Genomic DNA, 22,855 nt, shown 5'->3' with positions numbered 1-22,855 from the left:
AAAAAACATTAAAATATTGAATGCGCAGGCTCCTGAATACATCTCTGTGGAGGAATTATTCATACAGAAAATGGACTAGTTGTAGAGAAAGAAAGCATCACTAGTGGGACACTGTCCTTGGTTGGACTCCTTGGCTACGGTAATAGCAATTTCATTCTTTGCTTCTTGGTAATTCCGTGTGAAAAAATGGACTTGTAGCCACAGACAGACTTTCTGGTTGATAACACTTTGTTATTCTACAGGGGAATTATTTTCTTCTTGGACCCATTTCCCTAAATATCACTGAGGAATTTCACCTGAGCTCCAGTATTGTCATCTTATTGTACAGCCAAGGAAACCAAGGCTCAGAAGGCTTCCCTGGCATCCCTGAAGGGCATGAACTACGGTCAGATTCTCCCTAAGCTCAGCCTGCCCACAGCTCCTAGGCTCTAGCTACCATCCCTTACTTCTCGTTCTTAAAAGTCACTCCTTTGTTCCCTCCTGCTTGCCATAGGATGGTAGCCCACAGGCTGAACCAGGCTCCCAGACAAGTTTTGTTTGACCTGCTGTGTATTCTTGGGAAAAGGCAGTTTTGAGTACTTCCAATACTTAAAAACTAAGCAGTTTCTCCTAGAAGTCTAGGTTTCCCACCTATCTGGAAAAAGAAAGAAGCTGACAGTTTCAGGCCCACACAACTGCCGGAGGATGGCTGGTCTGAGAAGGGCCTGCCCTGTTGGAGGGGCTGGCGTCCCTCCTGTCACAGCAGTCTCCACCCAGACTGTTAATCATTTCCCTTTCCAACCCTTCCTTGCAGGCATTTACATTTGAGATCCAGGCTGTGGGAACTTGTTCAAGGAATCCATCATTACTTTTCCTATAACAAATGCTGAGTCCCATGGAAAGACTCTCCAGATGGTGAGGTGCTTGGTCATTGGCTGTGATTCCATGCCAGATTCTTTTACACCTCTGGGTCTTTGCTTAGGTTTTTTTCCTTTCTCCTGGCAAACCTATAATAATTTTCCCCCTTACTTGAATACATATTAATTGCCCAAGACTCAGGTTCACCTTCTCCTGGAAACCATTCTTGACCATCTCCATCTAGTGTTGGCCAGGGTCCTGCTCTATGTCCTGTGCAGCATCCTTTGTGTTATCCATACCCTGGAAACTACTACACTGCACTATACCTGATTTATCCATGTGCTGCCTAGCAGCTAGAGCTTCATTGAATAGCTCAAGGTAATAACACAGTAAATACTTATAAACATGGAAATATGGATGTATGCATTCATTTATGAATTATACCATTTTTGATTGCTGAGCATATCCACTCCAAAGTAAAGATCTGATGCATACTCAATCCAAGTTTATTTTCTCTTTCTCATTATGAAAAATGAAGATTGGAAGATTATTGATCTGTTCTACCTGGGCTAATCCCTTGGCTTCAGATCTGTGATGCTAGTCTGGGGCTAATCTCCCAAGTGAAGTGAATACGGGCTCTGGGGAGGAGATGAGGGTCCTGAGCCTCTCTTCTATGCCCTTGTACTTTGGTAGTGAATGTCCTCTTTCTAAGTTCTTCCCCTTTTCCTACAGGAGAAGCTAAAACTTTTCTGCTAATCAAAATGTCTTTCTCTAGGATGCTTGGACCACAGCTCTGTGTAACAGGACCAGATACTACAGCATTTAAACCTTGAATCTGATAGTGTCCATTATCCTGGGGTGTCTGCTGTGGGTTTTCTCCAGGGTTTTCTGCTGTAAGCCAGCCTCAAAGAAACACTCAGTGTGGAGGCCAGAAACCCTGAGCTCCTCAAATTTACATATTTGACTTACGCTATTTAAGTTCTGTCTTAGTTTTATAGTACAGCAGGATGATGGAAAAAATGTACACTAGGGAAAAAAAAGTGTTTATCTGGTTACCTAGCAACATTGAACAAATGCCAGCTATTACTATAATAGTTTTCTTTATGTATTTCACTTTATGGCTTATGGTAGGCTTTTGATCTGTATTCATTTCTTTTTATTTTTAAATAAGGGTTCAAATTTAATCCCTTTCTAACTTTATTTGCTTCCCAAAATCTTGTTTTTCTTTTTGTGTTTTCAATACATCCCAACTGAAGTTTCCCTTCCCTCTATCCTTCCTATTCCCCATCCACCTCCCCTCTCCCCCAGATTCACCACTCTTCCCCCCTCAGAAAAGAGCAGGCCTCACAGGATATCCACCAAACATGGCTTTAACAAGATACAAGACTGGGTACAAATCCCCACATTAAGACTGGACGAGGCAACCCAGCAGGAGGAAAGAGTCCCAAGAGCAGACAAAAGAGCCAGAGACAACTCCACTCCCACTGCCAGAGGTGTGGCAGTTAGCAGCCATATCATATATGCAGAGGACCTAGCACATGCAGCCTCCATGATTGGCGTTTCCGTCTTTGCGGGCCGCTGTGAGTCCTACCCAGTTGAAATCTGTGGGCCTGCTATCCTGGTATCCTTGACCCCCTTCTGGCTCCCACATGTCTTCCTCCCCCTCTTTCATGGGGTTCTCTGAGATCCAAGGGGAGGAACCCAATGGAGATCTCCGATTTGGGTTCTGTCTCTGTCTAATGCTTGGCTGTGGGTCTCTGTATCTTCTCCCATCAAGTTTGAGGAAAGGGTCTCAATGAAGTTCTTTTGGACTCTGTTTTGCTTTTCTGTGACACTGTGTTTGTTCCTCATCTGGTTTGCTGGATTCTTAGTTTCCTAGGAGGAGGGATCAGATCTCTCCATTTATACCTTACTCTCGAGTCCCCAGAGCTGAAGCTGATACTTGGCATTGGAAACACAGCAAATGTTTGTTGACCAGGCAACACTAAACTGATGACTATAGTACTCAGACCACATGCCCAGTTAGCTTTCTGCCTGGTTTCTTAACTGCTGTGCATGCATGTCCATTACTTCTAGAGATTAGAGAAAGATGGCTGGATGCCCATGTGGCATGATTAGATGGTTTCTTTGTTTGTTTGTTTAGTTTAGTAAAAGTCTTTTCCCATAGTAACTAAAACATGTCACACCTATTGGAAGAAGTCAGAAAGACATTTAGGAAGCAGTTGTTGTATTGTTACTCATCAGCACATGAACTGTCACCTTGGGATTCTGGAGGCCCAGGGCCAGGACATGTTCCTTTAGGCAAAAGAGGCAGAAGGCCAGAGTCCAAAATATAAAATGAAATAAAATTAAACAGAAGATTCGTCTGTAGCAGTAAGCCTCACTTCTCTGAACATCTTGGTTGGTTTTATTGTTCCCACCCCTTACCTTCACAATGAGAACAATTGTCCTGCCATGTAAGGCTATATTCATTCATTCAGATTTAGATTTTTGCTCATTAACTACCCCATACAAAGCACTGAGCCTGATGGAGAGGCTAGGAGGGAGCCAGTCTTGTCCTATACCTCAGTGAGCTCCTACTTCTAGGACCTAGAGCAAGAGGATATGAAAGCAATTCTTTCCTAAGATTTTTTTAAATAGAAATTTTACACATACAGAAAAGTGGACACATTTTTTTCAGTGAACACTCAGATCCCACAGTTACCCGTTGCTTTCTTATTATGTATCCAAGCATCCGTACCTATGTACATCTTGCACTTTCTGAGTAGGCTCAACATAACATCTATGAAGCAGTTTGAAAGTTAAAAACCCTTTAAAGATACTGAATAAATTCTGCTTAAGATGTTGATCTTGTTTGACTACAGACATGATCAACACTTGCCTATGGCTTCATTCACTATGGACTGCTTTCTCATTTAGTTCCTTTGAACATCCAATGAGGAAAATGTTAGTACTGTCTCTGAAAATAAAGATGCTATAGATGAAAGAATTAGATAGGTAATTAGTTGTGATCTGTTACCTTGAAAATACTGGAATGCAGACTTGTATTTTCTTAATATTTTTCAAGCCTCCCCAGCAGCCCCCATGCCACCCTCATCCCCCATGCTAGAAATTTGACCTATGACCTTGTTTATGCTAAGCACCACTCTCTGCGTAGCCTGAGTATCTGAATGTAAGACTTAGATTTAAACAAGAGACACAAGGGCTAGTTTGTCCAGCTCTAGCCCTAATCAGTCAAGGTACTTCTGTGTATTATACAGACGAGATGATTAGAGAGCCACTTCTCATTATGTGAACATTTTGGTTTCCCATGTAACACATCTGTCTGATGTAAATTTTTAAGGTAAATAGGAACTGTTTAAACTATTTAAACAAAAAGCTATTGACGTTTCCAAATTTTAGATCCTAAGTTTGACTCACATCTAGAGACTCATACTTGAGAGTAAGGTCTTAAGTTTCCGTGTACTGTATAAATTCCAGCCCAGAAACTCTTTTATGAGCCCCAGGACAATGTAAAAACCTCTTAGAAACCCCGCCTCTTCTCCTTTGCGCTCTTCCCAAATATGTGTAAATAGAAAGAACAAGTGAATAGCTCAGTTGGTCCTTTGCCTATTCTCAGTCCAGGGTCCTGAAGGGCTTCTGCATCTGTGACCTCACTTAAAGCTTGTCTTTGGGCATTGAGCTGTGGCTGCTTTGCTGGTTGAATCACAAGAGTGATCAGGGCCTCCTGTGAAGTATACTGTTATCTTGCTGCCTGTAGGGGGGATGACTTGGGTGGAGCCTGTGAAGGAAAGTCTGATCTCAGTGGGAAATACTGTCGAACCCATAGCCACATCCCCAAAAAGAGCTGCTTCACTGTGGCTTCTGGGCTTTGTAGTCTCAATGGTTGGTGTCTTCAGACTCAATGTCATTATAAAGCTTCCTGAGTCAGGGCTCCACTGTACTACCTGGCCTGTTTCTTACTATGGCAGTGCTAAGGGGTCTAAACTGTATGATGGATAGTTTTCCCCTAGTAATGATATGTTGAAGAGGATGGAAACTTATCCAAGTTAAAGCAAAGAAAGCAATTAGAAGATTGTCTTTCTTCTTTTTACCAAACAATTATGTATATGTTCATAATGTTCATAATTTTATTAATAAAATAACATTATTTTAAATTTTACTTAACCACTGATGAGTGAAATATTGTTCTTCCTGGACTAGCACCATGATTTTGGAATTTGAGAACAGCTGGTGCATATGACCTCTGGAGTCCTTCAGCGTTGGCATTTTGTGAACTCCAGAGAGATGTGGGGAGAGTTAGGGACCATCAGAGAGACGCCTCTTGCAGTTGTCTTGGTATGCAGCCGCATGGTCTGGCCTTGACTGGGGGTCAGAGACATGCCCAGGGACCTTAGAGAGGGTGAAGCACCATGTATTTCTCAAGCACCTCCCCTGCTCTGGGAAACAGCAGCTGGATGGTGGTTTTAGGAGGTGGGGCTCAGGTTCATGGCCAGGGTTTCTCTCCAGTCGTTCTTCCTATTGTCTACATGATCTAGGCAGCTCATGCACCTGTGGCCCTGATGTTTATATGTATGAAACGGAGTCCCTGGCAATATTGTGTATCGGCAGGGATATAGCAAACTATTGATTGCTTGTGGCAGTGACGATAGCAAAACAGTTGATTATTGGAAAGAGAACTATTGGGATATACTTTTGATATGTTTCTTTCTGGATCCATTTAAGTAACATAAAAGTGAAGGGGGATGGGATTTACATTGTTCAGGAGGCAAGCCCTTTACAAAAATTATCTATAATCTTTACAGACAGCTTTTAGGAAAGAGTGCACACATGTAATTTTTAGTAGATCTAGTAATTTATAAACTTGTTAACACTATATAGTAAAAATTATTATAATAATGTTATAATTTTAGTTAAATTAGAGACATTAATTAGTAAGGGATATTCACATATATTCTAGAAAAGTCTATAAGCCATTTGAGCAGGAAAGCTGTCATTGAATATTTCCTTATTTTGATGGCATTAGTATATGTTGGAATGAAACTTTTATTTTCAAAATAAACGCTCATTAAGAAAAAAATCTATTCTCCAAACAAAAAATTTTAAGAGAACTTTCTTTTTTTGAATTAATATTAAAGGTGTGCTAATCATCTTTTGGTTTGTTGTATACAAATTCATGGCTTAAACAGCACTTGTGAGGCAGAGGCAGAAGACTCTCTGTGAATTTGAGGTCAGGCTGATCTACAACAAACAAATTCCAGGATATCCAGAGCTACATAGTGAGACCCTGTCTAATATATATTAGATAGATTTCATATAAAGAGATCTAATCTAATATATGTAATATAATACACACATACACACACACACACACACACACACACACACACACACACACATATATATATATATATATATATATAATATTTTGGCTTATGCTTTTGGAAGTTTCAACCTATGGTCAAGTGGCCATTGCTTTGGGGCCTGTGGCAAGGCAGCATATCATATAGGGAATGTGGTAGAGAAAACTGTTCACTTCCTGGTAGTCAAGAGACCAAAAGAGGGCCTGGAGAGATGGTTCAGTGGTTTAGTGTGGTTCTTAATTCAGTTCCCAGCACAGATGTCAGCTAGCCCACAACTGCCTGGAATTCCAGTGCTTCTGACTTCCACAACCAGCTGCATGCTGAGGCACACCCCCATCAAATATTCATAGTTAAAATAAACTCTTTTTAAAAATTATTTATTTATTCATTTATTTGTTTAATCAAGGAAGAGGAAGAGTCTTGGATCTCAATATCTCCTTTAGCAGCCAGCTGCTAATGCCCTAGCTTTTTATTTTGAGGACCCAACTTCTTAAAGTCTCTCCACTTTATAACAGAGTTACGGCCTGGTCACCATGCCTTTGTCTTTACTTTAATGGGCTTTTGTGGGGGCACTTACCCAAACCACAGCAAAAGTACTCATGACATCCTGCAAAATGGGATCCCAAACAAGTCACTGTAAAAAGTAAATGTAGATTTTTGACCTCTTTGACATCTGTTCTTCAGACCTGAAAATAAGATAAAGAAAAGCCCATTAGAAACTTATGGTAGGATATTGCCAAAATAACCCTCAGACATTTGAACATGAAGCCCTCAGTTCCTATTTGAGGAGGTGAGATAGGCTAACAGGGGCTCATGTACTGTAGCCACTGAGTGGTAGAGCTGGGGTTCTGTTTCAAGCTGTACTCAAGTTGTTCAAAGGGCTCAGGAGCAGGGAAGTTGTCCCGAGGATGAATTGGAGTTAGGTCATAAGTACTAAGAGTAGTGGAGTTCGGCAACAGTCTTCGGTGGTATCAGATGAAATGAGACCCGTCAGGTGAAAAAGCACTGAGCTGGTCAAGGTTCTTGGAAGTCTGTATATGTATTTTGAATTCCCTTTTGGAACATCATGGGATAGATTCCATTTGCCCATTAGCCATAGTCAGAGAAAAACCAGCAGATGTTTGCCACTCACTGCTAGTTCCCTCACTACAAGGACATGAGCCTGAGCAATCCAAGGAGGTGCTTTGAATACTCTCATGGCTGCAGCATCCTTTCTGAGCACACAAGACTTTCTCCTTATCCCACACAATTTGAGAGTAGGCTAGACAGTGCTCCCAAGCAAAAGAGGAGTGAGTTAGCCCCTCTCATCCACAGGGATGGGAGTGAATACAAGATAGCGTCCTTTCCACCTTCTGAGGGGTGTTTGACTCAGAGACAGTGACGTCAGACATGACTTCATCCATCCAAGGGAAAGACCTTGTGCAGACTGAGAGCCAGGCAGGCTTCTGCCCTTCTCTCCCCATGGTCTGTCTCACCGAGGACATTGTTATGTTCCCACGGTTGCCCTCACACTTTTTTTCTTTTCTTTTCCTTTCTTTCTTTTCTTTTTTTTAACATTCTCTCATTGCTTTTCACGTAGTCTTCCTGCCCTTCTGTTTACATCTCATGCTTAACCTGTTCTTTCTCCTTACCCTTTGTCTTTTTGTCCATTTGCTTTTGTCTTTATTTTGTCTCCTTCCTACTTAATCTCCTTTGCTCCTTTTCTCTCTATAGATCTTCTATTTTACCTCTGTTTTCTTTTTTCTCTGCTCTCTGTCCTCTTTCCATGTCAGAAATGCATGTGAGAACTGATCCTCCTTCCTCTTGACCGTTCACTTCCGGTGCTTGTCCACCAGGTGCTTGTCCTGATTGGCCTAAAGCTGCACACACAATCATCCTTCCCTCAGGGAGGGATGGCGGCTCCCGTCCCTTTCTGAGTTCTTGCTGATTTTAGGAGAAGGCCTTCTGACTAATCCTCTCTCAGTTCCTTCTCCTTGTTTATGGGTTCAGGGTTTAATGAGCCCTTTTCACTGTTGCCCATGCCCCTGACATGGTCTGTACTCCCCTCCACCTCCCCTTCCTCACTTTTTACCTTCCCTTCATATGAGATCCAGCATTACCTTGTATGTGATCCCTTTCCTCCCCTACCTTATTACTCCTACTCATGACACTGTCTTTCCTTTATGGCCATACAGATTCTATGCTTCATAAACTAGGTATTTAGAACTTGTGCTGTCTTCTGGTGTATTTCATATGCAGAGTCTTTGTTTTTCCTAGCTGACTTCAGACTTGGTCATCAGGGACTGGAGAAATGGCTCCTTGGCTAAGAGCATTGGCTTCTCTTCCAGAGGACCCGGGTTCAATTTCCAGCACCTTTATGGCCTCTCACAACCAATTTAGCTCTAGCCCTAGGGGATCTTCCATTTTCTGGACTCTGCAGTCACTTCACATTTATGATGCAGCACAGATGTACAAAATACATACAATAAAAATAAAGGAAAAATTTAAATAATTAAAAAATGTAATCATCTCCAACTTCCTCTTTAGCTGTACCTCCCAGTTCCGGCATAGTCTCCAGAGCCGGACAGCAAGGGTGTACACTTAGTTCTAATGCCACTTCATAGGTTCCTGGTTTTGACAACCTATGTAATTACTCTTTATTTCAATTTCATGTCCTGTAATATTACTGAATATCTAAACAGTGTATTTGCTGTAGGGCTGCTGAGGGACCACATAAGCAAGTATGTAAAGCAACGATTAGTATACAGGGAGCACTTCTGAAATGATTAATTATTTTGAATGCTAGTTCCACCACATTTTCCCATCTTTGGAGTCTGGCTATCTTTAACTCGATTATGTTATTAATAGTTCTCCTATTCTCTCAGTCACCTACTACATATGGGTCTCATGACCTTCATTTATAGCAGTGTTTAAGTCATGATATTGTAATCTGGGTTCATTCCATGAGGCTATACCTGTTTTTTGTGCACATCCTGGCACACACTGAGTAATCATTCATCTCCTCCACAGCCCTTGCTAGTCTCACATTATATGAGGCACCCATGTTTCCCTTGCTAAACTCTTAGCTCATTTTTAGGAAGAGACTATAATTTATTAGCCTGTATCTTTAGAGTTGTTATCATATATTTCCACCCCAAAAACATACTGGCAATGAAACAGATTCTGACAGTCTTGGCTGATGCCCAGCCATGTGCTAGGAATTCTGGGGAAAGATGTAAGCTAGGATTGTCTTACCTTCGACACAAAGTCCTTGTAGAGTTTACTACTTTCTTCAAGGACCCTTGAAAAACCATGCAAGATGTATTGCTAGAAGAGATACTTTCTGCATGGTTGGATAGCTGTAGATCCATCATGGGTGGGGCCGGTGGTGTTATGACATTCTCATTTACCACTTTTGCTTGAGCAATGAAGTAACTTATCAGTCGTGGCCTTTGTGTATGCCTAGTGGGAAATGATGGGTAGAGCACTCTAACTCTTGCATAAAGGAACAAGTTAGGCTGTATATGCCCAAGTAGCGCTCACAGAATGCTTAAGAATGCCCACCCTTTAAGGGTTGAGGATGAATAAAGTTCAAGTGGAAGGATCTTTGGGAAAGAAGGGTATGTGTTTGGGCTCGATGGGAATGATACCTGTTATCCTCAGATGTCCTAAGGCCCTCCAGTCTAACGCAGCTCTTTTCTCACAGCAGTCCTCTCTATCAGTTGGTGCTTGGCAGCCATAAAGTGGTTCTGTACTGACCCAGGAACCCATGCCAGGAAGTGAATGAATCCATTTTCCAATTAAAATGAAACTTCTCCAAAAGACCTACTCACCCGGAGAAGAGAATTTATCTTCCTGGCAGTCAGGCTTGGCTAGAATATATTTCTGCTCCTGAAACAGACTGAGGAAAGCCATTAACTTGAATGGGGGAAAAAAAAAAACAACGGAAACTAGGACAGTACTTATTCATTCATGCATCCATTCATTCCTTATTTTCATTCCCACAAACTGTTATTTAGTTAGTGTATCTCTGTTCATTCATTCCCTTATTCTTTCATTCAGCTAGCATTACTCACCATCTATGCATCATATACAATTTTAGATCCTAGGCATAGATTGAGATAAAACCATAAGTCTGTCTTTAAGGAGATTCAGTATAATGAGAAGGACGGACAGTGAATAGCTGATGGGAAAAGCAGGGGTAGGGACATTCACCAGGTATTAAAAGTATGATAGTTAGCTTTAATTTCCAATTTGATGTAAACAAGAATCACCTGCAGAGTTTTATTTGAGGATTGTCTGGGTTACAATGGCCTATGGACATGTCTATCTGTGTGTGTGGGGTGTCTTGATTGTTAATTGTGTTCTGAGCCCCGCCCTGAATATGGGCGGTACCATTTCATGGGCTGGGCCCTGGACTATATGAGTGAAGAAAGCTAGCTGAGCAAAAGCAGCAAGGAAGGATGTGCTTGTTCTCTTTGCTCTCATTGTGGATGTGATGTGATGAGCCTTGACTTCCCCAAAATGATAGACTATAACTTGGGATCATTAGCCAAATAAACCCTTTCTCCCTGTGTTACTTTTTGTCAGGATATTTTATCATAGCAACAGAAATGAAACTAGAGCAATAGGTACATGCAGTGTTAAACCATCTAGCTCAGCTTACGTGCAGTTTCATGGAGTGTTCAACACAAGAGTTGAGTTCTCAATGATGAATGCATCTGAATACATCTGTTTATGCACATGCATATATGGTTGGTTTTGTTTCTCTAAAATGCTCCGACTAACACCCAGATGCAAAGAGAGAAACCTGTTCATGAATTTACTGAGATTTGGACAGAAAGGATAACTGGATATAAGAATTCACAGAGAAGCAGAAACAGAATAAACTTCTTTGGCTAACGGACATAAAATCAAGGAGGAGGAAGCTATTTTGGGGATGATAACAGGTTTTCTGTATTGGAATCTTGGGAGGTGAGTGCAACATCCAGGAGACACATCTGAGGAGAGTTTAAGTTGGAATTTGATTCAATTGGTTTTACTATGAAGTTTCCTGGAGTCAAAGAATTAATTGAGCTCTCCCAGTGAGCATGTTTACAGTAGGTTAAGTGGCTGTGGCCTTTACCCTTTGGAGCATCCATATTTTAAGATCCACCAAACAAAGATGCTCTTAACGGAAACAGGAAAGCAGTGAGGAGAAGGACATGAGGATCCAGCATGAAATATTGAGTTGATCTCTCATTTTCCTATGTGTCCACACCTTCTCTATTGTGGTCTACTCCAAGACATTATGTTTCCAAAGCCTCTTGATATTCAGGGCTCCTTTGCTCCTCCATAGTAAGGGCACTGATCCATACTTCTGTCCTCTAGGTGTTAGGCGTCTCTCCTGTCCTGGCATTTCTCCATTAAATAAATGAAAAACTTTTGGGGAAGTGGAAGGCTGAATTAGCACTGGTTGGGTGTTAAAGATGCAAAGTCTGATTTATCACTCACTTGTCATGTGATTGTGGTCCGTGTCAGGCATTAGTTTCATAATCTGTGAAGTGAAAGTTGCAGTTCTTGCTTCCTTGCCTTATAGGATTGCACAGATTGTATAAAAGCATTCATATCAAGTCTTTGAAGACTATAAAGGTGTATAACAGCATTGAGAGACTCTTGTTGACTTACATAATATGCACACTATCCCTTGAGATAGGTGATAGTACTATGGGATTTGAAGGAATAGTTTTAGAGAGATTAATTTTTCTAAAGGAGCACGGCTGGGAGGTTGTAAGGACAGCAGTCAAACTCAGGGTTGCCAGATGTCATATTTCTTAGATTCTGAACTGCAACCTTATTTCCAAATATACATAGTGGTGTCACATTCAAGGGCCAAGTAAGCATTGATGAATCTGTCAGTTGCCATGAGATGGTAATGCTCTTATGATTAGGAAGTTAACTGTAGTGTGAATTAGTAGTTTACCTTTCTGTACAACAACTCTAAGGTAGATGAGGGAGGAGAGAGTGCTTATAAATATAGCTTGTGAAAATATACAGCTTGTACAGTAGAATTATTTTCATTGACAGGACAAATCCTTTTCTAGTTGGGATTATCTACTGAATTCAGGTCTTTGTTGCTTGGATGTTTTCTTCAGCAGTAACATAGATAAAGTCTATTTAATCTTTAGGTTCCAAATAAGGTCTCCTTCCTGTGGAGCATGTGTTAGCCAGCCCAGGCCCAAAGCCCCGTCTTCCTTCTGAACCCTGTCTCTGATTAGTCATTAGAGACAGATATATGACCACACAAAACGCTGTGATAAAGTTATGAGGCTGACTCACCAGGCTTTGATATCAGACTCATTACATTATTGTCATACATCATATTTTTAATTACCTTTCCTTTGCTCATATCTTTCTCCAGCTCCAGTGTCTAGCTTTAAATTCGTTACGTCTCCGGAAGCTTTTTTTCATGTTTTCCCCTATGAGTTACACTTGTCCTTTGCCCTCTGGAAGAAGTTTGTCGTTTTTAAGATGGATTTGGGCAGATGTGTGTAGAATCAGTATAATCAGTTACAGTGATGGAAGAGAGACTCTCAGCAAAGGTCCATGTGAGCTGGGTTTGCATCAAGGATAGAAGACTGAGAAGGCGAACAAGTGGGGAGGTCAAACCATACAGAGGCAAGAGCCCAAACAGAGGCATGGAACCAGAAGAGCAGAATGAGTTGAGGAACTTAGGGGGGAAAAAAGGCAGCAAGGGTAGACTGAAGGTTACCAGAGAATCCTGGAAGATGATCCTAGAAGGAAATCCTAGGAATCTATGAGTGAGCTGGAGTTAAATAGAAGCCCAGGAGCTAGGCTCAGGACTGAGAGTGGCTAGGCTCTAGGCCACAAGAAGCTGTTGAATGTTTTCAACAAAGGAATGAATTGTTAGATCTTAGCTTTTAGAAAGATGCCTCTAATGCCACAAATCCCAGTTTATTTGCCTGTCTGCCTTGAAGCATTGTTCGTGTTTGCTCCCTGTCTGCTGATGGGAGTCTGCAACACACAATAGTTTCTTTCATCCCAGGAAGGTATTGGTTGGACTTCTGCATGTTTTCAGTATCATTTTCTGTTAAGACTGACATTGAGGATTGGGCTTCCTGGAATATCTCACCTCTCTGGGCTGCCAGCTCATGTTCAAATTTCAAAACTTGAATATAGAGTCAGGGTTAAGTTTTGGCTTTTTTCATGGGTAGTTCTAGAAAATATGATCAGTATGGAACTTGGAATGTGTAGGCAGAATCATTTATTGTATATGAAGTTAGGGAGCTCTGGTCCCTCCCTTTCATATATACCACAGATAACCCAGATAGAATTTCTTTCTAATTAATAATAAGCTAAATCCAATTTTTTCATATAGCCCCTGCATTCTGGTGCCCTTTCTATAACTGTATTGTTCCCCATAATCTCCCTCAACACTTAGAAGAAGCAGAAACCCCACACCTTCTAGAGATACCACAGTAGGATCAGGATGACTCTTCTTTGCTCAAGGCTATCCTGAGTCCTGGTCTTGAATCTTAGGCATAACTTTTCTGCCCCTCCCCTTTTCAGAGACCCAAACCTATGTGAGTTTTGAGTAGTAGCCTCTTCCCAAGAAATACTGTGGCTTTATGAAGTAATAAATGAGAGAGGATGAGCTGTTTTCCTTGGTTGCTTTCAAACCAATAGATTGTTTAGCTCAAAAGACTGCTGCTGGAATGTAAAGCCTTGAGTGCCAATTCATACACCCCAAATCACTGCTGAATCTTTGTTTCTTGAAAAGACTAATTTTTGTCAGTTCCTTGGTATCTGGAGGACAGAATGACTTAACAGTTTCAGCATCTGAAGCTCCTACTTGATGAGACACAACTGAAGTTGACCTGTGTGGAGAGCTTGCACTCTGTGCTCTCTAGCCTTTGCTCATGCATGGAGGTTTGGTTAAGTCCAAAGAAGTTAAGTAAGTCACCCAAGATTGACATGGGAATCTCTGAAATATTTTTGGAAGAGTTTAGAGCTGTTGTTGTTTTCCCGCTCATGTAAAGAATGGCAGAAGCTTCATCAAGACATTTCCAAAGGCCTCAATCCCACAGCTCTGCTAGGAGCCAAGATGGCTGTGGCTACACAATGCAAGAAATGAGCACTCACCTTAGAGCAGACACCTTGGGTGACTTAGGGACAAGCTCTTGGAGTCTAACCCTCAGTTCCTACATCTTTAGGTATGAATATTATATATTGCCTTCTCCTTTTTTATTACCTCAAGAATCAAGGGAGACAGAGTATGGGGACAGTGTTGTACGTTATGGAAGGAACAGGGCGGTAACTGTCCTGAGGTAGGTTCAGTGGACACAAGAAGATAATTAATTCAGCAAGTCTTTGTTGGGACTTCACTGACTGGGAGGATGAAGGACAAAGAAATTTCCATGTAGAACTAGGTAAAAATCTATCTTCATGGACAAATATGACATTTGATGGCAAACACTTTTATATCCCATAGCTCAATGGGAGAATTTTATGGGATCCTCTGAGCCAGCCAGTCTCTCCAACGATTGTCAGGCTTCCAGACACATCCCTGTCACTCAGACTCTTCCCCTTCCCTTTGTTGGCCAATCCACAGATTTTGCATTTGTAGAGAAATCAGGGAATATTTGTTCATTTCTCTACCATGACCATGTGCATTCTTTCTAAATTTCTTTTATTTTTTGAGATTATAATATAATCATGTAATTTCTCCCTTCCATTTCCTTCCTTCAAAACCTCTCATATATCCTTCCTTGCTTTCTTTCAAATTCATGGCTTATTTTTTTCATTAAGTGTTTCTACATACATATATTATATGTGTATATGTATTCCTAAATACATAAACACAACCTTCTGAGTCTATATGATGTTACTTGTAAAGATGCCTGATGCTTTCTAGCGTGTTGGTTCTGGTTCTTCATTCTATGCCGAGGATAACTGAGGTCTCTGGGTTTGGTCCATAAAGCTGGTCTGACCTCAGGAGGAAATGCTCACTCCTACCCCGAGACATTGCCAAAAGCCTTGAAGCTCTCTTAGAGATGTTCTCTTGGATATCTTTGTCCACAGAAGCCATTGGTGTGGATCCAGGCAGAAGGCTCATCATGTAGGGTCGTTGGTAACCCTACATAAACCCTAACAGAAACAGTTGTTTTCTCAGCTCAGGATGATTGTTTGGCTTTGACTAGAAGTAGTGGTTGATCTGTAGTGGTTTGGCAGTTGGGCATGGTGACTGGCCTTGCATAGTTGGAACTAAGGAAGGAGACTGCCTTTTCCCTGACCACCAACTGTTGCAACCACAAAGCACATGGAAATAGGTTTTTGAGAATATCTAAGCGGCATACTGGTAGTTTGACTCACATAATTTCAAAGGCTGCTACTTTCTGGTTGTGACTTGTTAAGTGTACAGGGTTATAAAAGTTCATAGCTGTGTTAGGCATATTTTGTAAATGGTAAGTTTCATTTTATTTGATCTTAAGATGTATGAATAGGTAAAAAGAAATTTAGGACCCACTTCTTCCTCAGCAGAGGCTTTTGCATACATGGTAACAGAATGGTTGTAACACTGTGGCCTTTACATCTGACTTTTCATTGCCTTTATTCTAATAGAACCATGTACTGGAGACAGTTCTTCCACATGGATTTCCAGTAAGTAGGAAAACCCCAGAATCTGAGGATAAAAATGTGTAAAAGCCAGATATGTGTCTGTAAAATTGATGTAGTAACTTCTAGCGCTTTTGTATTGCTCAGAGAAGTCAAGTCACACAGGTGGAAAGCCCACTGTAACCTATCAGGACAGTCACAGAAGGGTACAGGAAGGAGAATGAAGCAGTCTATCTAGTAGTTCACTAGGTTTTCATTGCACCACACAGGTACAATATGTTCATTTGAAGCTGGCATCATTCCCTTTAGATTCCCCAAATAACCCTGAGCCTATGATAAATTCTTTTTTAGTGTCTTGTAACAAAGAATAATTGAAAGCAAGAAGACATAGCGAGTTGGGTGACAGATAGTCTTTCTTGCTCTGTTTTCTGTCATCTTTACATTCTTCACCTCGAGATGCTTCATCGTTTCCAGTTCACCGAGTATCTAGTTTCATTTACAGGCAGAACTTGAATGGCTTCATTTCAACTTTGATTTTAAAATCCTGGGAGAAGAAATGTGCTTAGCTTAGCGAAGTCACATGTCTATTGCTGGTTTAATCAAGTGCTTATCCTGAGAGGACTAAAGTTATGGGGTGTCCACTCAGCAGCTGAGAGTCCACTCAGTCTGCTGGAGGAGAGGTATCCTGGTGACTGAGGCAGATGAAACTATTGACCTCACAGAGGTTCCAGAGCAGGAGAAATGAAGGATGTTACCCTAATAATCATGTGTGTGGAGGTGTGGAAACGGTCATAACCTTAAGTAGGAAATCTTGGAAACTTACCCCGGAGATTAGTTGTAGGGTTACCCCAAAGGACAGGAGGACTTGAGTCCTGGGAAGGAGCAGAGTAGTAAGTGAGCAGTGAATTGTTCAGACAGAATTGGTAGAAGAAAGAAAAGCCCAGCAGCAAGAAAAAAAATCTGGCTATTTGGCAATATAGAATAAAATAAATGTCTAAAACTGTTCCAGCAGTTGCTTGATTTGACTGCGTGCTGGCTTGGGTTGCAACTTCTTTGAGTTGCCTTTAGTACTAGTTGGTATGTGGAGAATTTACATGGCAAGGCACATTTAGATTCCTCAAGTCTTTAGTACAGTTTCTCTCCAGTACAGAGCTGTTTAACTTCTTACTCTTACATCCTCTTGCCTTTTCCAAGAAGCTGGGTTGTATATCCACAGAGTGTGCCTTCTCCCTGTCCAGGTTGCAAAAGGGGACAAAGGGGAGATTATGATCATTTTTGGAAGGATCAATAATTGCTATGTTTTCTTTCCTATATAAATACTACTTTTATCCCACACTCCCACAAGCCCTTGAACAGATGTTTTCATGAACATTATTGGCTCTGTTTTTGTTTTGAAAAATTTGAAACATTTTTGAAAGAGGAGAGGAGTTGGGGAAAAAAAATCTCATAATTGATTCTAATATATATTTAATTTGGCAGAACTTGAGAGAGACTTGCTGGGACAAGGCGGGACATTTCTTTGATCTCCCAGACTTCTTATCATGGAAAGCAACAGGTGTCACAGCACGGTATGTTAATTACATGTTGGATTTTATTTGTGTTCTTCCAATCCCGGGTGTCTGTATATATATTGCTTTCTTAACTCCCTTTGACTGGATGCACTGTTTTTACATCTGCATGTGATTTTGCATACTTGAAACATCTTGAATCTATCTTCTGCCTCCACTGCACATGCTCATGTACCATTGTCCTCTATCTTGCTGGAAATGTGAGTATCCAAGGTGAATACCATTCATTAAAATTGGACACATTTGAAGGAGATGTTAAAATTCACAGGGTACTACAACTCTATCTGAAGGTGCCTTCTAAGTGGCAAATTAAAGAAAGAAAAAAATATACTATAGAAATTAAAGTAGGAAGTATGTGCAAGGAGGTGGATGTTAACTGAATGCATGTATTATGAACTTACATCACTTTTTATGGAAATATACTAGTATTATCCCAAACTACAGCAGTACCTATGTTAAGTCAGTGGTTACATTTGAGTAACTTACAAATCTTAAAAATAAACTCTGTACCGCATGAGAATACTTTTACAAAATCTCATTTACTGTAATGTTGTGGCTGTTGTAAGTGGGTAAGAAGAGAGAGCTAGATGTGAAACCTCAGCATGGCAAAGGGATGATCATTTTGACCTCATCTTCAAAGTATAATTGGACTTTTTTATTGGACTTTCTTTTGGGACCATCAGCACCCAAATAATGACATGGAGACTTATTATTAATTATGAAAGCCTGACCTTTAGCTTAGACTTGTTCCCAACTAGCTCTTATAACTTAAATTAACCTGTTTCTATTAATCTACATTCTGCTATGTGGCTTTTTACCTCTCCTCCATTCTTTGAATCTGACTTACTCCAAGTCTTGCTGGAGTCTCTTACTCCTAGATTCAACCCTTCTGAGTCCCCTACTCTGCCCAGAAGTCCCGCCTAACCTCTCCTGCCTAGCTATTGGCCGTTCAGCTTTTTATTAAACCAATCACAGCAACGCAAAATGTATGGATATCCCACAACAGGGATGTGTGAAAATGATGGGTCTTCTGAGTTGAGAAGGAATCAGGATCTAGACCATGCAACCTCTGAGGACAAGAAGCAGCTGGAAAGAACAGAAAAGGCTGTATAAGTTGAAACAGATGCTCCTGAATGGATTATGTAGGCAGACATCTTAGCTAAAAGTCAGCACCTTCAGAGGGGCAGATCCCCCTCCTTTCCTTAGTTAAGCTCAGGAAGAGCAGAGAGCAGCAGCAGCTCCTCTTCTGCATGTTCTACTTGGTAGGGTTGGGACCTTTCCTTGGGGTAAGCTGGTAAGAGTGATAGTTCGGCACAGGGCCCCCCAGAAAGAGATAACAAAGGATGCATTCCACAATTTCTTCATTCTTTATGTCAACCTCCCTCTGTCACCCCAGGGAAAGAATCATTAGCTAGAGGTCCCTCAGAGTGGAGCTGGTCCATGTGCCTATGATGATGACCATGGCAATCCTTAGTTTTCCACCCTGCTTAATAGAGAAGGCTGGAGATCTGCACTTTGCCCTAACCAGTGCAGCTAGTCACATTGAAGTCCACTGTGGAGGGCAGTGTGTGGGTGAAGTCCTCATCCTCAGTATTGCTTTTTTTTTTTTTTGGTTTGGCATCATCTAAAGCTTATTTCTGGGAGGGCCTTTCCTTAGTTGGTCTTTCCGCTTTTATGCAGTCATGAACAAAATGTTATATTATTTTAGCCAAATAGATTTATTAATCAAATCATTGCTACTAAGTTCTGTGTTAGCAGGGCTGAAAAATGAAACCGAGATGGAGTAGCATCTAGGACGATGGCTTGCTGCTGCCACGGCCACCTCCCCCTTTTTGTCCTCTTCCTTCTCCTCCCTCCTTCCCATCTCTCCTTCTCTCCCTCCCTCTTTCCTCCTCTCACCCTTACCCCCAACTTTCTCCCTTTCAGTTCAGCTCAAGTCTTTGAGTTTCTCACTGGTTCTTCTCAATGACTTTGGATGTTGAGCATACTCATTTCCTGCTAATTCTGACACCAGTGCATGGGCTTTCAGAGGCTAGCCCTGACTAAAATGAATTCCATAACATGGCAGGCTTACATACACTATGGTCACACTGGGATGTGTGTTTCTTAGTAGTTGTGTGACCGTCAGCATATCTCTTCTCTTTTTTGAATGTCACTATCTGTATTTTTAAGTTGGGATCATATTCCAGTGCGAGCTTGTGAGAGTCCTATTGAAACTATTTTCCTAACTAGCTCTTTCATAACAAACACCTGAATCATTCATTGAATTATTTGTGTGGTAAGTGTGTTTGTGAACCTTTGTGTGGATGTCTAAATTTGAAGTTGAGTGTTTTCTTTGATGGTTCTTTATTTTTATTTGTTGAGACAGAGTCTCTTGCTAGACTCAGATCCTGTCAAATTCTGGCTTGTTAGTTTTAAAATAATTGACTGTCTAGTTCTCTCTTTCTGGCAGAGTCTTTACAGTAAGTTCCAGTGCACAGAAGTCCTAGTGGTCTTACCATGTTCCGTCTACAGTAAATAAATTGTCTCTGCAGGCCTAGTGTGCTTTGCTCATCTGTGAATCCTCTTGTAATTAAGTGAGAATTAGATACTGTGGATAAATATGCAGTGTGTACTATTAAATACCAAGGCATTTACAAATAGAAAGTCCCTACTGTCTGTCCCATCTCCTAGAACAAGGGAGATGAGGCCTGAAATGGAATGTGTCAATGCCAAAAGAACTCTGGGCAACAGAGCAGGAACTTGGCACCCTACAAGTCAAGGAGAGGTTCGGATTTGGTGTTCATTTGGCTCATTCACGTGCTTGTTTTGGGTGGCTTTGATGAAGTGAGTGCCAAAAAAGCTAGAGGGTGTTTTTCTTTTTTTGTTATTGCAGGCTAACAAGGATTGAATTTCACCTGGTCTAAAGGTTACAAACTTGTTTTTGGCAGTAACTGTGTAAGAAGGTCCCGCCGTCTTCCTCCTTCTCCCCCCTGAAATAAAGTGGAATTTTGTTGTTTTCTTCCAAAATGCACTGAGAAAATCAATACTGGACCTGTATTGATTTGTAATTCATGTCTACCCTTTCTACTGTATTAATGAGAAGTTACTGCTACTTTAATAATAATAATAATGATAATAATAATAATGATAAATGATTATCCTTTATCAAGGGCCTTTCTTTTATCTACGGTAAGCATACTGACAAATGTTAACTCCATTGGTACTCAACAGCCATCTGTTCAAACAGGTGGTGTTAGTACTATTTTGCAATTTAAGAATCGAAATCGAATGTGTTACTAATTTGCCACATTCTTGCCACTGAGTGGGTAACTGTTCAGATCGTGAGAGATGGTTAGTCAGAAATGTGAATAATAAAATGGTTCATAATTAGACAAAAACATATTCATATGCATTCATATATTTGTATGTATATAACCTCTAAAGAGATTTGAGGTACTTTTAGTAAATGAAATAAAAGCAGGACTGCAAGTATAGCCATCAGTCACTGGATCAATGCACAGCACAAAAGAAAACAAACAACAAAGCAAAGAGAAACACCAAAACAGTGATTAAAACATTAAAAAAGTCAGAAAAAAAGAGAAAATATTAATACAATGACTGAGTTGATGTTGAAAACTTTGTAGAAGAATATGTTTCTTTATAATTTTGTTTGTAAGCTTCTGGGAGGCCAGAATGAAAAGGGAGCATGGGCAGCCTGACAGAAGCGATGAATTCATGTAGCTGTATGGAGACCTGGAACCTTGTCTAACTTAGTGGATCTGAGAGAGAACTTCCCCACATTATTAAAGGTTCACGATAATCCATAAATTATTTATAAGTATGTTCTATTAATTCCATTATAATTTCAAATAAGCACTTAAAATAGTTTTAGGTTTACAAGAACATTGTTAATATGCACAAAGAGTTCTCAGATGCCAGATGCCAAATTTCCTGTATTATCATTAACTATATTCTTTGGTCAAATTTCTTGATATAGTGTTATGTGACACTATTCTTGGGAGATATGAGCGAATGACTACTCCCTCAGATAGGGAACCAACAGCAGACCAAAATACAGATACCACCAAAGTCCAACTTGATGAACCAGTGAGTTTGCTGCTAGGCACTTGGAGGAATGTGAGTGATGGAATAGTTACAGGAGCACAAATCACTCAAAGACAGCTGCATCACAAAACCCCACCCCAGATGGGTGTCAGCTCACCACATCTGCCCAGTTTGCAGGCAGCTTGACAGGTTGGATGGAGAGTGTCTCTTCCGGGCAGCTCAGCTGGTTTCTGCCTTTTCCAATCAGCTTTGCTGGTCTGAATGTTTTAGGTAGTTAGCAATGTCTCTCAGCAGTCCCTACTGCTTATATACGCTTGGAGAGGGAGAGTCCTAGTAAACCTGGTCAGTTTCAGGGACTTCCTGAAGCCTTTGTTTTGTTTGTTTTTTGAGGTTAAGGAGCTTCCCTACAGGATAGAATGTTTCACCTCCTCTTGAAACATCCTGCATTATGACCCTACCTCCAAGGTAGAAGATTTTATACAGGTAGAATTTGCTGCATGACACCTTCGTTTTTAATCTAAACGGCCTTTCTTGGTTCCACAATACTGTATTGATTGGGCACATCTTTTTTAGCTTCCTTTGGCTGTCCTAGTTTATCAGACTTCCCTTGTTTTGATAATCTTGCTATCTTTGAAGCATGTAAGTCCTGAATATTGTGGGATTCTCCCTTTTAGAATTTACCTTACGTTTTTCTCTAGATGAATATGGATAGAGTCTGTTCTGGGGAGGTAACATAGCATTGCCATCACTGTCAGTTCTGTCTGTTACCCTGTTGGCTCTTGTCTCACCTGCTCTGTGTTGTGTTGTACTCTTTGGGATGGCTCCACAGTATGCAACCCACATTTACAGAGTGAAGTATTTTCCTTTAACTCCTGGAGGGCAGAGAAGCTGCCTATATAATTGTGAATTATTTTGTATTGGATAATGATCTTTTCAATTCACTTGTTTTTATTGACTTGAGCCAAAAGAAGTGGATGATAAGGCTTTTCAGGGTCAGGAGAAAATGTGTGTTTCGTTCAGAGGTTATGTACTACATTGTCTCGGACATTTGTATACTCTAAGGGAAAATGAGGCTGAATTTTCTAAAACTTCAATGTTATTTTCTCTTGTATTTGTATACTTTATTTTCTTCTCACTTCTACAACATTATAAAATTCTGTGTAGGTTCTCACTGAATAGTCTTTCTCCTATTTTAAAGATATGAAATTATGGTCTTTAGGAACTGGATGTGGTGACTAATGCCAGTAAATCAAGTCCTTGGGAGACTGAGCCAGGAGGATTGCCATGAGTTCAAGGCCAGCCTGAACTTCACAGTGAGCTCTAGGCCAGCCTGTGGTATAGGATGAGATTCTACCTCAAAACACTAAGAATAACAATAACAAAACCCTGTAATCTCCTTTAAAATAGTATCAACCATTTTCCTAATTGGATTAGTTCTCTGTGTCT

General features: G+C 40.7%; 1 protein-coding gene across 15 annotated transcripts in view; it reads left to right on the top strand.

Moving 5' to 3' along the window:
* The window catches only part of Fggy (FGGY carbohydrate kinase domain containing), a 420,639-nt gene that overhangs the window by 55,378 nt on the left and 342,406 nt on the right, over positions 1-22,855 (top strand). For all 15 annotated transcript variants that reach the window (XM_052715209.1, XM_052715202.1, XM_052715201.1 and 12 more), the window contains one exon: positions 17,274-17,362. In XM_052715209.1, the coding sequence (XP_052571169.1) occupies positions 17,274-17,362 (89 nt within the window). The remainder of the gene's footprint in view (positions 1-17,273; positions 17,363-22,855) is intronic.

This window comes from Peromyscus californicus, unplaced genomic scaffold, assembly GCF_007827085.1.
Source record: "Peromyscus californicus insignis strain IS unplaced genomic scaffold, ASM782708v3 Scaffold_5__1_contigs__length_169319896, whole genome shotgun sequence".
Taxonomy (NCBI): Eukaryota; Metazoa; Chordata; class Mammalia; order Rodentia; family Cricetidae; genus Peromyscus; species Peromyscus californicus.
The sequence above is the reverse complement of the archived record's forward strand: the minus strand, read 5'-3'. Positions and strand labels throughout refer to the sequence as shown.